At 44.0% G+C, this 12,784-nt stretch overlaps 1 protein-coding gene across 6 annotated transcripts in view; it reads left to right on the forward strand.

The window, feature by feature from the left end:
* The window catches only part of CCSER1 (coiled-coil serine rich protein 1), a 726,914-nt gene that overhangs the window by 132,102 nt on the left and 582,028 nt on the right, over positions 1 to 12,784 (forward strand). For all 6 annotated transcript variants that reach the window (XM_082236373.1, XM_082236372.1, XM_082236374.1 and 3 more), the window contains one exon: positions 1,300 to 1,487. In XM_082236373.1, the coding sequence (XP_082092499.1) occupies positions 1,300 to 1,487 (188 nt within the window). The remainder of the gene's footprint in view (positions 1 to 1,299; positions 1,488 to 12,784) is intronic.

Here is a 12,784-nt window from a genome sequence, read left to right on the forward strand (position 1 = left end):
GTGTCCTATAGGGCAAAAATACGGTATATTTAAATGGCATTCAGCTAGGGGCTGTCGTCTATGCCTTTGGTGTCTGTGGGCTAAAGTTCCTGGAGAAATGTCAAATGAAGGAATTATGGTAACTTCCACTATTAGGGCCCTGGAAGAGTTGGCACTTTTGAAATGGCACAGAGTAGTGGATCAGTATTATAGAAAGGCTGATTTGCAGCCCAGGGCCCAGATGGGCAAAATTATTGTGCAATGCTTGGGTGGAGAACCTGTAGCCTTTCAGGTGCTGTTGGACTCCAGCTCTTGCCAGCCCAAGCCAGCATGGCGAATGGTTGGGGAGGCTGCTGGGAGTTGTAGACCTGTACCATCTGGACCGTTGCCGGTTCCCTACCTCTGATCTCGTGTTGAAGGGTACACATTCAAAATAAGACAAAATACTTAAGGGGAGCATGGGAGGGGAAGTAAATTGCTATTCCTATGGCTTTCACCAGAGTGGACATTTTCTGCTCTGCACATTTCTTCCTTCTCTCCTGCCTCTCTTTCTGTCTCTAAGATGCTCTGAGTTTGCATTACCCCTTTCTCCTGATTATCACTGGAGTCCATTTTGTCACCAGTTCCTGTCAAGATACAGGCATATTTTATGAATATTAATGTGTAGAATTTAAAGAAGCATTCGCTTGATTTACTAGCATTTTACAAAATTCACTGCGGGGAGGGAAAGGTTTTTGCAATACTTTATTTTCTTACATTTATACATCACTTAGGGAGGAACAGAGGAAGTTGCCTTATCCACCAGCTGAATGGCAGTAGCTATCCAGGGTTAGAGACCAGGGAAGCTGGGGATTGAACCTGGAACCTTCTGCACAAGAAGTAGATGCATTACCACTGAGCTACGGCTGTTCCCACTGAACCATGGACTTTCGTCTGATTATCTTCCATCATGGAACCCAAGGAGGCATACATGGGTGTTTCTAGGGGTCACCCATCCAGGAACTGGCAAGACCCAGACCTGCTTAGCTTCAACAAGATGGCAGCCTCATGTGCCTTCAAACCATACCCTGGGACCAGTACAACCCCTCTTGCTTTTTGTTGCCTTCTCAGGAAGTGAATTATATAATTGGCCAATTCACCCAATCCTTCAGCATGTATTGGTGTCCCTCCTGTACATTTCTTGTCAGAATGCAGTGCTGTGGAGTAACCTGCCACAGCTAATTTATTCAGAGTAACATGGCTTTGAGTTAAATAAATGTTCAATAGCTTTTGTGGCATGTGTGCTGACTGCATCTCTCCCCTCCCTCCCTCATCCCACAGTGAATCTTGCTAGTAGTTTTAGCCCATACCGAGAAGGAAGATTCATAGAAAAACGCCTGAGATCCTCCTCAGAAGGCACTGCTGGGAGCAGCCGGATGATCTTGAAACCAAAGGATGGAAACCCAGAAGAAATGAACAGCTTGAGAAAGCAGAGAACGGGGTCTTCCTCATCTAAAATGAACAGCATGGTAGGTTTGCAGTACTTTAGCATTTGGGGACATTTTCTTCAGGTGATCATCGCTTCTTTCCCTCTTTTTCTTAGTGACAAATGGGAAGTGGGGAAAGTGACAGCTAATGTGGTATTGAAGTTTACAAAGGAATGGCAGGGTCAGGTAGTGCTCGACGAAATTTTCACAAGACGTAAAATACAAGTGGAAATCTGTAAGGAGGTTGTGGACTCCCTTTGTCTTTGTTTGCTATGCATGTTTTGAGCTACCATCCCTTCAGGTTATAATGCTGCCAGCTCCAAAGTTGATTTTGCCACTGTAACTGGCTCTGCTCCAGCTCTGAGCCTGACTCTGTCTGTGGACCATCTGCCCAATTTCCTGAATAGGAGTGTGAAGCTGGGGAACACACCACATGAGATCAGATTCGTCTTCTTTATTCCTTCAACAGGTACATGTGCCACACAGAAAGGTGCCTGGGGTATTGAACAAGGTGCCACATTCGTCAAGGCTGAAAGGCCAGTAAGGGACCCATCTAGCCAATAGTGCAACCATGCTTAGTTCAAACAGACAGAGGTGTTACATGCTCAGAGTTCTCACATATGGGAGGTGGGAAGGTGGCCGACCTTGGAAAGGGGTTGCGCTCCCCTGGAAGGAATAGGATCAGAACTTGGGGATGCTCCTGGATTCAACACTGTCACCCTTGCTGGCTAGGAGCGTGTTTTTTCAGCTCTGCCTAGTTTGCTGAGAGACAACTCTGTCGGGCAGAGAAAACTCTGGTAACTTCCAGATTGCATTACTGCACTGCGCTCTACGCTTTACCTTGAAGCCAACACAGAAAAATCAATGGGTTCAAAATGCAGCAGTCAGGTTACTAGCTGAGGTTCCCTCTCGATCTCCCGGCTGCACTGGCTCCCAGTTAATTTCCAGGCCCAATTCAAGGCAGTAAACAACTCAGACCCCAAATACCTGAAAGACTGCCACTTTCCCTACATACCCTCTTGGGTGCTAAGATTGGCAGAGTGGACCTTGTTGGTAGCTCCTCTGCACTCAGAGACTGTGTGTGTGTGTGTGTGTGTGTGTGTGTGTGTGTGTGTGTGTGTGGAGAGGGCCTTCTTTGTGGCAGCCCATAAGTTGTGGCACTCCTTCCCCACAGTGGCTCATCTGGCACCATCACTGTACAGCTTCTGGTGAATACTGAAGATGTTTTTGACACTTAAGGGGTATATATTTTTAGGTCTCACCTTATTTCTGTGTTTGTAAGTTGTTTTAAGTTGTTTTAATAATTGTGTTTTAACGTTCCAACTCTCCCACGGACCTCAGGGTGAATGGTGGGCAATGTAGCAATAGTAGTAGTTTATTAATGCTTGGGCCATGGGCTATTCACATATCAGATAAATAGGTACAATACAAGAACCAACAGTATGAAATACTGCACAAAATCACATTGCCACCTAGAACCATATAAAAACCTACATCATAACGATACTACGTAAATCACATGTAACATATATAAACCTTTCCTGCCAACCTAGCAGTTCGAAAGCACGTCAAAATGCAAGTAGATAAATAGGTACCGCTCCAGTGGGAAGGTAAACGGCATTTCCGTGTGCTGCTCTGGTTCGCCAAAAGCGGCTTAGTCATGCTGGCAACATGACCCGGAAGCTGTATGCCGGCTCCCTCGGCCAATAAAGCGAGATGAGCGCCGCAACCCCAGAGTCGGCCACAACTGGACCTAATGGTCAGGGGTCCCTTTACCTTTACCTTATATATAAACCTTACATACTGTAAGGGTGAAGTTTAATACAGATAAAAACATTAGTTATTTAAAAATATTATGGTTAAATAAGAGCACCCCGAAAGCAGCCAACTGCAATCTCATTAATAGCTCTTTCCTGGATTTCCATTGAAGCTAGGGCAAAAAGAGAGACCTTGTGAGTTACCCTAAGACCAGTGCCTGACAAGAGGTACAAAATCTTTTCTGGAATGGCATTGGAATATAGTCGGTAATACAACAACAACAACAGAATACAATAACATAAATAAAGCTAGATATGAACAGTGATCCATCTAGTACAGCATCCTATTTTTCATACTGCCCAACGTCTCTGGGAAGCACCCAAGCAGGGAATGAACACAATAACCTCTCATTATTGCTCCCCGACAACAGGATGATTTGGAGGCACACTTGTACTCTGCCTGCAGGTTGCCTGCAGCTATCATTAGTAGTAGTCGTGGATAGACTTTCCCTCCATGAATTTTATTAATAGTTTGTTTGAGCCATTTAAACTCATGGCCAGCCCCCATGTCTTGTGGAAGCAAATTCCACCACTTCATCTTGTGTACACCATGAGCACCTTACTACATTGAAGCATTTGTTGAAGCCGGGAGGGAAATGTTGAATACAAAATGGACTTGAAGACCTTTGGAAAGTTGGGAGAAACAGGAGGATTAAACTAGCCCGCAGTGGAGTTTGATGTTTTTCCTGAAGAGGGCAGCATTGCCTTTATTTTAATTTATGTTTACTTTTTTTTTTAAAAAAAGCTATTTTTGTAAATATAAATACAGTAGCTGGAGTTATCCGGTTCTTGGCATCTCCGAAGAAAGTGTTTTGTGCTACGGAAGCTTTGCAGCAAGTGCTCTTCAGGCACAAAAGAAAGAGAGCCCTTTAAGATCCTTTTTGTTTTGTTTTGTTTTGTTTTGTCCTTGTCACTGGCAGTAAGGGATGGCTTCCCTTTGCCTTGAGCAGCAAGGGAATAGCTGGATCCAGAAGGACTGATAAGATAGCAGGTTTTGTCAGAATGTTAAGCTAGAGAGCAAAATGGGACCAATGTTGGATGGGGGAAGACATGAAACAGTGTCTAATGTGTTCTTTCTCGAAACGTCTAACATCTAAGTATTCCTTCAGGAGTGCCAGCCGTTTTGTATATAGCCTCGGAACTTGAGCTTGGATGCACAAGCATCAAATGCGAGTATGTGTTTGCAATAGAGCCCTCTGTGCCTGTTGTCCATCGTAACCTAAGCTTATTGCTAGGAGATCCAGAGACTGATCGAGTCAATTTCTATGCCGCCTTTCCACAACGATCCATGCCCAAAGCAGTTTACAACAAGCACACACTTATTACACTAAGGAGTTTAGGTTGGAGGGGAGCCAGCAGGAGAAAGCAGTTCGCAAAACAAATCAATAAATTAAAAGAAGACAAGAACCAACATTTTAGCAAACATAAATTCGGTGTTACAGATGAAACAATTCTGACTTACATATATAAACAGAAAGTCAAAGTTGATGGATGTGGGTCTTATTACACTTCAGGGAGCCTTGGCAGCTTGGCTTAGATATGGTTCAGAAGTGGGAGAGATCCCTGTAGCAATAAATTTATGACTCCTGTGCAAGAAAAGACCATAGGTACCATGAAATACTCTCCAATGCCATTCACTCCCATTCCCCAATTATTCAATCTATTTATTGGAGTCTTTTACTTCCTCTTTGCTTTTGGTCATTATATCACGTGGATGGTGGTTGGCATTTCACAACACCTGTTTTCAAAAGTTTCTTCCTTGCTTCTCTCCAAATGGTCATCCCTGCAGTAATTTACCTATTCCACAAGATGTCAATGTTACTCTTATTTTCTAATGCACATCTCTCTCAGACACCGAAAGCTATACACCCTCAGCATCGGAGACAAATGTGTGTGAATTAGTTAGTCCAGGCAAGCACAAATGTTATCAGTATGAGCTTCTCCACACACATGGATTTGAGCTTTATTCCAGTTATTTCCTCTATCTGTCTATTTATCTGAAGGTATGAGTCAAGTTTGCTTCCACAACCTGAGGAGAGAAGGATTGCTACTTATTTTAGCTCAGGCTTTGCAGATCCAGCAGGGAAGTAACTAATGGGGTCCTCCCAGCATAGATATGTTTCAAAATAAAGGCAGCGTACAGGCCTGGCATCAGCAGGTTTGCAGGTTTAAAAAGGAAATAAAAACACACAACTGGCTCCATCAGGCCGCCATATTTGTTTTGGCCAAATAAGTTAGTTTAATGTAATCGAGGAATGTAATGTAATTGAGGAAATGGCTGCCACCTACAGCAATCTGAGGACAATCTGAGGGCCTCATGCCTTCATGAGCAGCCTTCCAGGAGCAACATGTCAGAGGTGGGCAGAGCCAGTGGTGAAAAGCAGGCAGAGCAAAGGATGTAATTATCACCTCTTGTACATTCATGCAGATGTGAACAAGTCAGAGGTCCGTCCCCCCATCCTTCCCTCCACCCAGTCAAGCAAGCAACATTATTATAATTCAAGGACACATTCCAGCCAAGCTAAAGCACTTGGAGGAAGGTACAAAGCAGGACTGATGAGGCGTGTGGCCTGGTGAAGACGTGTGGCAGGGGGAGAGCACTGAGGGCTAGACAGAGAAGCTTAGGTAAAGGTAAAGGGACCCCTGACCATTAGATCCAGTCGTGGCCGACTCTGGGGTTGCAGCGCTCATCTCGCTTTACTGGCCGAGGGAGCCGGGGTACAGCTTCCGGGTCATGTGGCCAGCATGACTAAACTGCTTCTAGCGAACCAGAGCAGTGCACGGAAACGCTGTTTACCTTCCCGCCGGAGAAGTACCTATTTATCTACTTGCACTTTGACGTGCTTTCGAACTGCTAGGTTGGCACAGAGAAGCTTACAGGGCTACATTTAGCCTGAGGTGCTCCACTGTTGCCACCAGGACACTGGGCAGCCTGTCAACACAGGAACACAGGAAGCAGCCTTATACTGAGCCAGGATATTGGTTCCTCTAGCTCACACCAGGGTTTCCCAAACTTGGGGGTGTGTGTCTCTCTCTGGCTGTTTTTGCACTACAACTCCCATCATCCCTAGCTAGCAGGACCAAATGGCCAGGGATGATGGGAATTGTAGTCCAAAAACAGCTGGAGACCTAAGTTTGGAAAACCCTGGTCTACTTTGACGGACAGTGACTCTCAAGGGTTTCAGGCAGGACTTTTTCCTACCCCTGTTGGAGATGTCTGGGATGGAACTTGAGACCTTCTGTGTGCAAGGCAGATGCTCTTAAGTTGCAGCCCTTCAAATGAAGAACACATCAAAATAGAGGACTGTCCCTCTGCTCCTTCCATCAGAGGATGCTCTTCTGTAAAGGAGGGCACATGGCCACCCTAACATAACTTCATTTCCCTGCCTGCAGCAAGTCTGCTTTCTTTCAGAGAGGGTGCTGTGGTTCCTGGTTAGGATGCAAGCTGTCACAGTTGCTTTGCTATGAAAGGCTGAGCTGTATATTATCTGATTGAGAACAACGCAGAGCTTGTAGGCAAGCAGCACTCTGGACCTCATTTATTTAATTCAGCACAGGGAGCACTAACTTTCAGGTGTTATTAGCATAAAAACACTGCAAAACAGCGGCCTGGGACTTGAGTGTTCTATGCGCTTCTAATTTTAAGGTCAACTCAGCCAGCAGCATTAACGCTGAAAGGCACTCTCTGGAAAACAAGAGCCTCTAGCCGAGTAGCGTTGGTGTCAAAAGTCAGATCTGCAACACTTCGAACATTACAAAATTCAAGGTGGTTGGAGGCATTATTTGATGCGAGGGTTGTACTTTGCGTGTTTTGAAACTGCAACAGGAAGCCTGTGGTGGAGAAGGGCTGGAGTGGAGTGGGAGAGCACATGCTTTGAATGCAGATGGACTCAGGTTAAATCGATGGCATCTTTAGGTAGGGCTGGGAAATACTCCTGTCTGGAAATGTAGAGGGACATTGCCAGTCAGGGTGAAGAATCCTGGCCTAGAGGGACATATGGTCTGACTGGGTAGAAGACAGCTTCCTAGGTTGAGGATTTCGGCACAATTCCATCTCTACTTCAGATTAAATGTAGTGTTTTATGTTTCATTAGCTGTGTAGTCATAGAATTATAGAAGGAACCGAACCTGCAGCCATGGCGTTATCAGCACCACGTTCTAATCAACTGAGCTATCCAGTCCTGTTTTCAGCTTCTGCCAAGTCCTCAATGAGGGTTGCACACACTGGTGGTTTTGTTCCTGAAAAGAATCACAATCCAACCCATCCATGAGAATAATCAAGAGAATTCATTTGGGCATGGCTGGTGGTACTTTTGACACATATGCTTTGCTCATAATTGGTTGGTATTTTAACCCAGAGATGTATAAACTGTTAGTACAATTCATGCAGCTGTAGTGGATTTCCTCAATAAGCATACCACTGTGATGTTTGAAGTGCCTTTACTTGGTCGAACAGTGGCTGCTGGAGAACTCACAAAAGTGGAGTCCACAGGCCTATAAATTACCTCCAAATTAGCTTTACACATGCAGAAAAATGAAGTCATGTTCTCAGAGGGAAAGCATGCCTGCAGTATCAGAGCTGGGTGCTTGATTCAGAAGAAGAAGAGAAGAGTTTGGATTTGATATCCCGCTTCATCACTACCCAAAGGAGTCTCAAAGCGGCTAACAATCTCCTTTCCCTTCCTCCCCCACAACAAACACTCTGTAAGGTGAGTGGGGCTGAGAGACTTCAGAGAAGTGTGATTAGCCCAAGGTCACCCAGCAGCTGCATGTGGAGGAGCGGAGTCGCGAACCCGGTTCCCCAGATTACGAGACTACCACTCTTAACCACTACACCACACTGGCTCTCAGCCAGAAGAGCAGAGTGCCTACTATCTATCAGGCTAACTCATGGCTAAGTTTTCTTTGTACATACATTCTTGTCATATTCTTAATACAGTCTGAATAATCAGATTCTCCTAACAATATCCTTAATGCCGTTTGAGAAAGGGGAATCATCAGTTTCTGCTTACACAACTATGGCGCGCTACTGTTCAGGCTGCTTATAACCACACCATGGAAATCCACACCAGCATAAAAGCTGATGGTGATTCTCTGCCATGGTTAGAGTTGGGTGGGTTTGGCTTAGCAAGTCAGTTTTCCCCCTGTCAAAAACAAACAAAAAAGTAGAAGGCAATTGGAGAAGAAGAGAGACAGTATTAAGAAAGAATAATATCCAGAAGGGAAGTTACATAAATATAGTTTGTCAGGAAGTAGAATATGTATTGCTGGCCACCTTTCTGTATTCTTTACAGGTGTGTTATTTGGATGGACACGGCAGACCAAAAGAATTAAAGAAAACAGTTTGTAGAAGGGCCACTGAGGCAGACCAGATTTCTAGAACTGAGAGGCAAAAAAAAAAAAAAAATCTACCAAATGCTCAGCTGATTTTGCAAGTGCAACAAGCTAACATTGAGCAGGTTAATATTTTATCCAACAGGGAAGTCTGAGGGCCATTTTCCCACCAGCTGGTAATATATGCACTGTTTGCAATAAAACCTGACAGTGCCTTCTGCAGGAAGCAATCTGATTTTGCTATGGTGTGCATAATGGCATATATACCTTCTGTGTTTTCATTATTCACATCTGAAATGCTTTCCCTTGGAATGGAATAGAGATGTGCTGTTTCTGTCACCCCTTCGCAGGACAGATCTGACAGGTGAGGCAAATTGATCTCATTACCAGAGACAGATTTTAAAGAATCATTCAAAAGGAAAAGGGGTGGGGTGGGGAAAGAGAAGGTAATGTAATTTCAGAGAAAATTTTGTACCACCTCACCACTGTCTTCCTCTATGCCTACTAAATGTAGAACCCAGCTCCCCCAAAGGGCTTCACACAACATATAAACAACTCATGTTATTTAGTAAAAAATACTTCTCAGAATACTTTTTTCTGGGAAGATTTATGAGCTTAGTTGTTTCTATGTGTGTGTGTGTGTGTGTGTGTGTGCATATCCTGTCAGAAACCACAATATAAAGCAATCCACAATTCAGCCAAATCAAAATATTTGCAAAACACCAAGACTGGCACAATAACAATCGCAAAACAGCCATAAGAATTAAAACATCAAAATACCAGAAAGAGGAGATATTCATCCTAAGGCCTCTTTAAGCAGTCATCTAAAAGTGTGAGGGAGATTTGCAGCTTATTGGCAAAGCATCCCACAAAGTGGGCACCAGTACAGAAAAGACCCTAGATATGGTCACTATCAAGCAGGCCTCACAGAGTCGAGGGATGTGTAATCCAGACCTCAGATGGCATGTGGGGAGGCATATGTGGAAGAAGGTGGAACCCAAGATATGCTGTTCCCAGCCATTAAGTGCTTAACACATTAAGTGTGTTAACATCATTAAGTGGTTAACATCAACACCTTGAACTGGGTCTGGAAGCAAAGTGGCAGAAGACTATTGATGGCTGCTAACCATGATGGCTGTGATCTGCCTCTGCAGTTGGAGGCAGCAATGCTTCTGAATACCAGTTGCTGGAAACCACAATAGTGCTCTTGTGCTTGAATCCTGCTTGTGGATTGTCCCCCCCCCTCGTCATCTGGTTGACCGCTGTGAGAACAGGATGCTAGACCAGATGAACAATTGGCCTGATCCAGTAGGCTTTCCTTATGTCCTTATGTTAGACTTCATCATAGTAGGTGAACCAACTAGTAGGTAAGCCAACTAAATTGGGGTGCATGTCCTCACCACACTAGCTACCTGCACATCTGATATGAGCACCACGTCAAGGAGTACCCCCAAGCTATGAACCTGAATTTTCAGGAGGGGTGAAATCCAGAACATTTTGTACAACAAACCGAAATCAGTCAGTCCACCCAGCAGCTTGTTCTGCCCCACCCTGTCCTTCGCAGCCACCAAACAGCAGTTCACTGCTTTGGTTGCCTTCCTAGGATCAGATGAAAATGTCAGATAAGAGTTGGGTGTTTTCTCGTGCCAAACTAATTGGCACTGAATTTGGTGGGTCTGACATGTTTGGAATGAAAGAAAGGCTACTTCAATGACCAGGTCAGAGAGGTTCTGAACAGCACGCAGTTTCACGTGCAATGCTCTTCCTCACCTCCAAGGGAGAAGCGACCTCAAAACCAAGTTGGTTCCAAATGACTCTCCAACCAGACAGATTGGAGATTGGGGGGGGGGGATGCTGGCTGTCAGATGCTGCCAGTACCAATAAGCTGTGACAGCACTGCTCAGCATGCTGGTGCCTTTGCTATGCTTATTTTTCAAAGAAGCAGAGATACATGAATACAGATCTTGAACGTACATGAAAGGAAGATCCATCCATCCAGCTATGGTTCATTAATCATCATAAGCTCTTTTCTTCTTTTTCCTTTTTAAACAAGAAGGGGCATGGCATGAAGCTAGGATGTTGAGTGTCTGGGCTATGCTGAATATGATGCTTTTCACTTGGACTCCTTCGCATTTCTACAGGTGTCAGAAAAGAACCGAAGCAGGGGTGCTGTGCTTGCATATATTGGGGTGGGGGTGGAGATGGAGAAGCTCCATTAATGTACGATGACTTGCATAGCGTTTGGCGTTCTCAGGGGCCTTGCATAACAAAAAGTGATTGTGGCATTATAAAATTTTGTCAAGTGTTACACTGGTTTCTTGAAGCATCTTTATTGCAGCACTGTAGGAGGCCTGTAAGGTCTGTTGGCTAAAGAAGTTCAAAGACGTGCAGTTTTTCGACGTTATTTATTTTTATATCCCTTCCAGCAGAGTGTTGGATAAAAGGGCTTTGAGATACTCTGTTCTCTGGTTTTGTGTTTGTGTTCCATTTATGTATAGAGCTAAGCCAAGGTTCTACCTCCTTGTCTTTTATCACTTCCCTGCAAGCTAACAGAAGGAGCTGCCAGTCCCAAGTCCTGCACCGGGCTACCTGGTGTGCCAAAACGGAGCCACGAGTCCATGACAAAATGCACCGCAGATGCTTTGAGAGGAATGGTGGTGCGTGTTTTGAAGTGTGGTGAACCAGTTCATTGATTCACACTATATTGAAATGGAAATGTGTCTTCCGTTTCAGCAGATCATTGGCTACTCACGTATTGAGCAGTGGCTTAAATTGCTTTATGCTCGGTTCATTGTTTAGGGGATATGAATACATAGCTGGGCTCCTGTTAGCTCTTCAGATTGTGTGGCAAACTGATGGAAGAGTCATAAGGACCCTGTTAATGGAGGCGGAATAAGGTTGTATTTCTGCATCAAGAGAACGAATTTTCAGGGGGAAGCCTTTGAAATTTTGCCCTGTTCTACTGCCTTAGAAGAATGCAGCTCTTAGTCACAAAACCCTGCAAGTGTTTATAAAGATTGAGTACTCTTAAAGTACATAACCAGTCAATTCAATATATATGTGCGGAAGTCTTGAGACATAAATGTCCTTACTTATTTCAATTTAGTTAGAATATTATATTTATATATCCCATCTCGAAGCAATTTACAGTAATGAAGTGCAAAATGTGAAATGCATAAGGAATTCAATAAAACATTACAAATATAAAAGGCTAAAAGTTTTTTCAGACATGGGAGCAGATTATAACATAGCACCAACATAAAAGAAAACCTGTCAACAACAGTTGTGTTAACTAGTACCACAAAAATACTTTGGTTGGTATTCATCTAAGCTGTACTCAGAGTAAGACCATTGAAATTGATGAGCATGACTAAGATCCATTAATTTTACCATGTCTACTCTGAGTAAAACTTCATTGCATGCCACCCTTTATACCTAAAACCGTTTGGAGCAGCGGGAAATTTTGAATTTTAAGATTTTTAAGATAATATGAGATAATGTTCTGGGCACCCATCATAATAAGGCTACAATGGGAGGCATGGTGTAACACAAAAATAGAGAGGCTATAGTCACTGCTTCTTCCCTTGCACCCAGACACCCTCACACTTACTGTGTGAGGTCACCGTTGTCGTGCTAGTCTTGATTGTGGAGATCCCACAATAATGATGTACACACTCAGTAACAACAGGGAGCCTGTTGTCACACAGACAACATGTACACACAGTCACCACATACCTAGAGATCACAGATGCCAATACCATCTAAATATGTCAGAGCCATATAAATCAGCACTTGCCAGCTGTATGCAAAATTTATGATATGGGTCTGTTCTACGGCCTTGTTTCTGTGTTTGGTTCGGTTTCCATTTTTGATATTGCCACTTTCTGGCCTTAACCTAAGGCCAGTTTAGATACGGCACCCATGATTAATAATAGAATGGGTAGCAGATGCACTGCTTAGCTTCATTATTGCAGGCAGACAATGAAAAGGAGCGCAGGACATCCATACTGAAACTGAGCTCTTAAATATCACTTGCCAATTTTGTGACATCTCAACTGTGTCATGAAAGCAATCCCAGTTTTTTTGGCCTCTCTTTCCAGTCTGATGGCATTTAAGGGCTAGCTTTTTGAAGGGAACACAGGTTTAAAGCTTTGATCAGGACATCTTGGGCCTTTTGAAAAGGGTCAG

Source organism: Podarcis vaucheri (assembly GCF_965113315.1).
Source record: "Podarcis vaucheri genome assembly, chromosome: 9".
NCBI lineage: Eukaryota > Metazoa > Chordata > Lepidosauria > Squamata > Lacertidae > Podarcis > Podarcis vaucheri.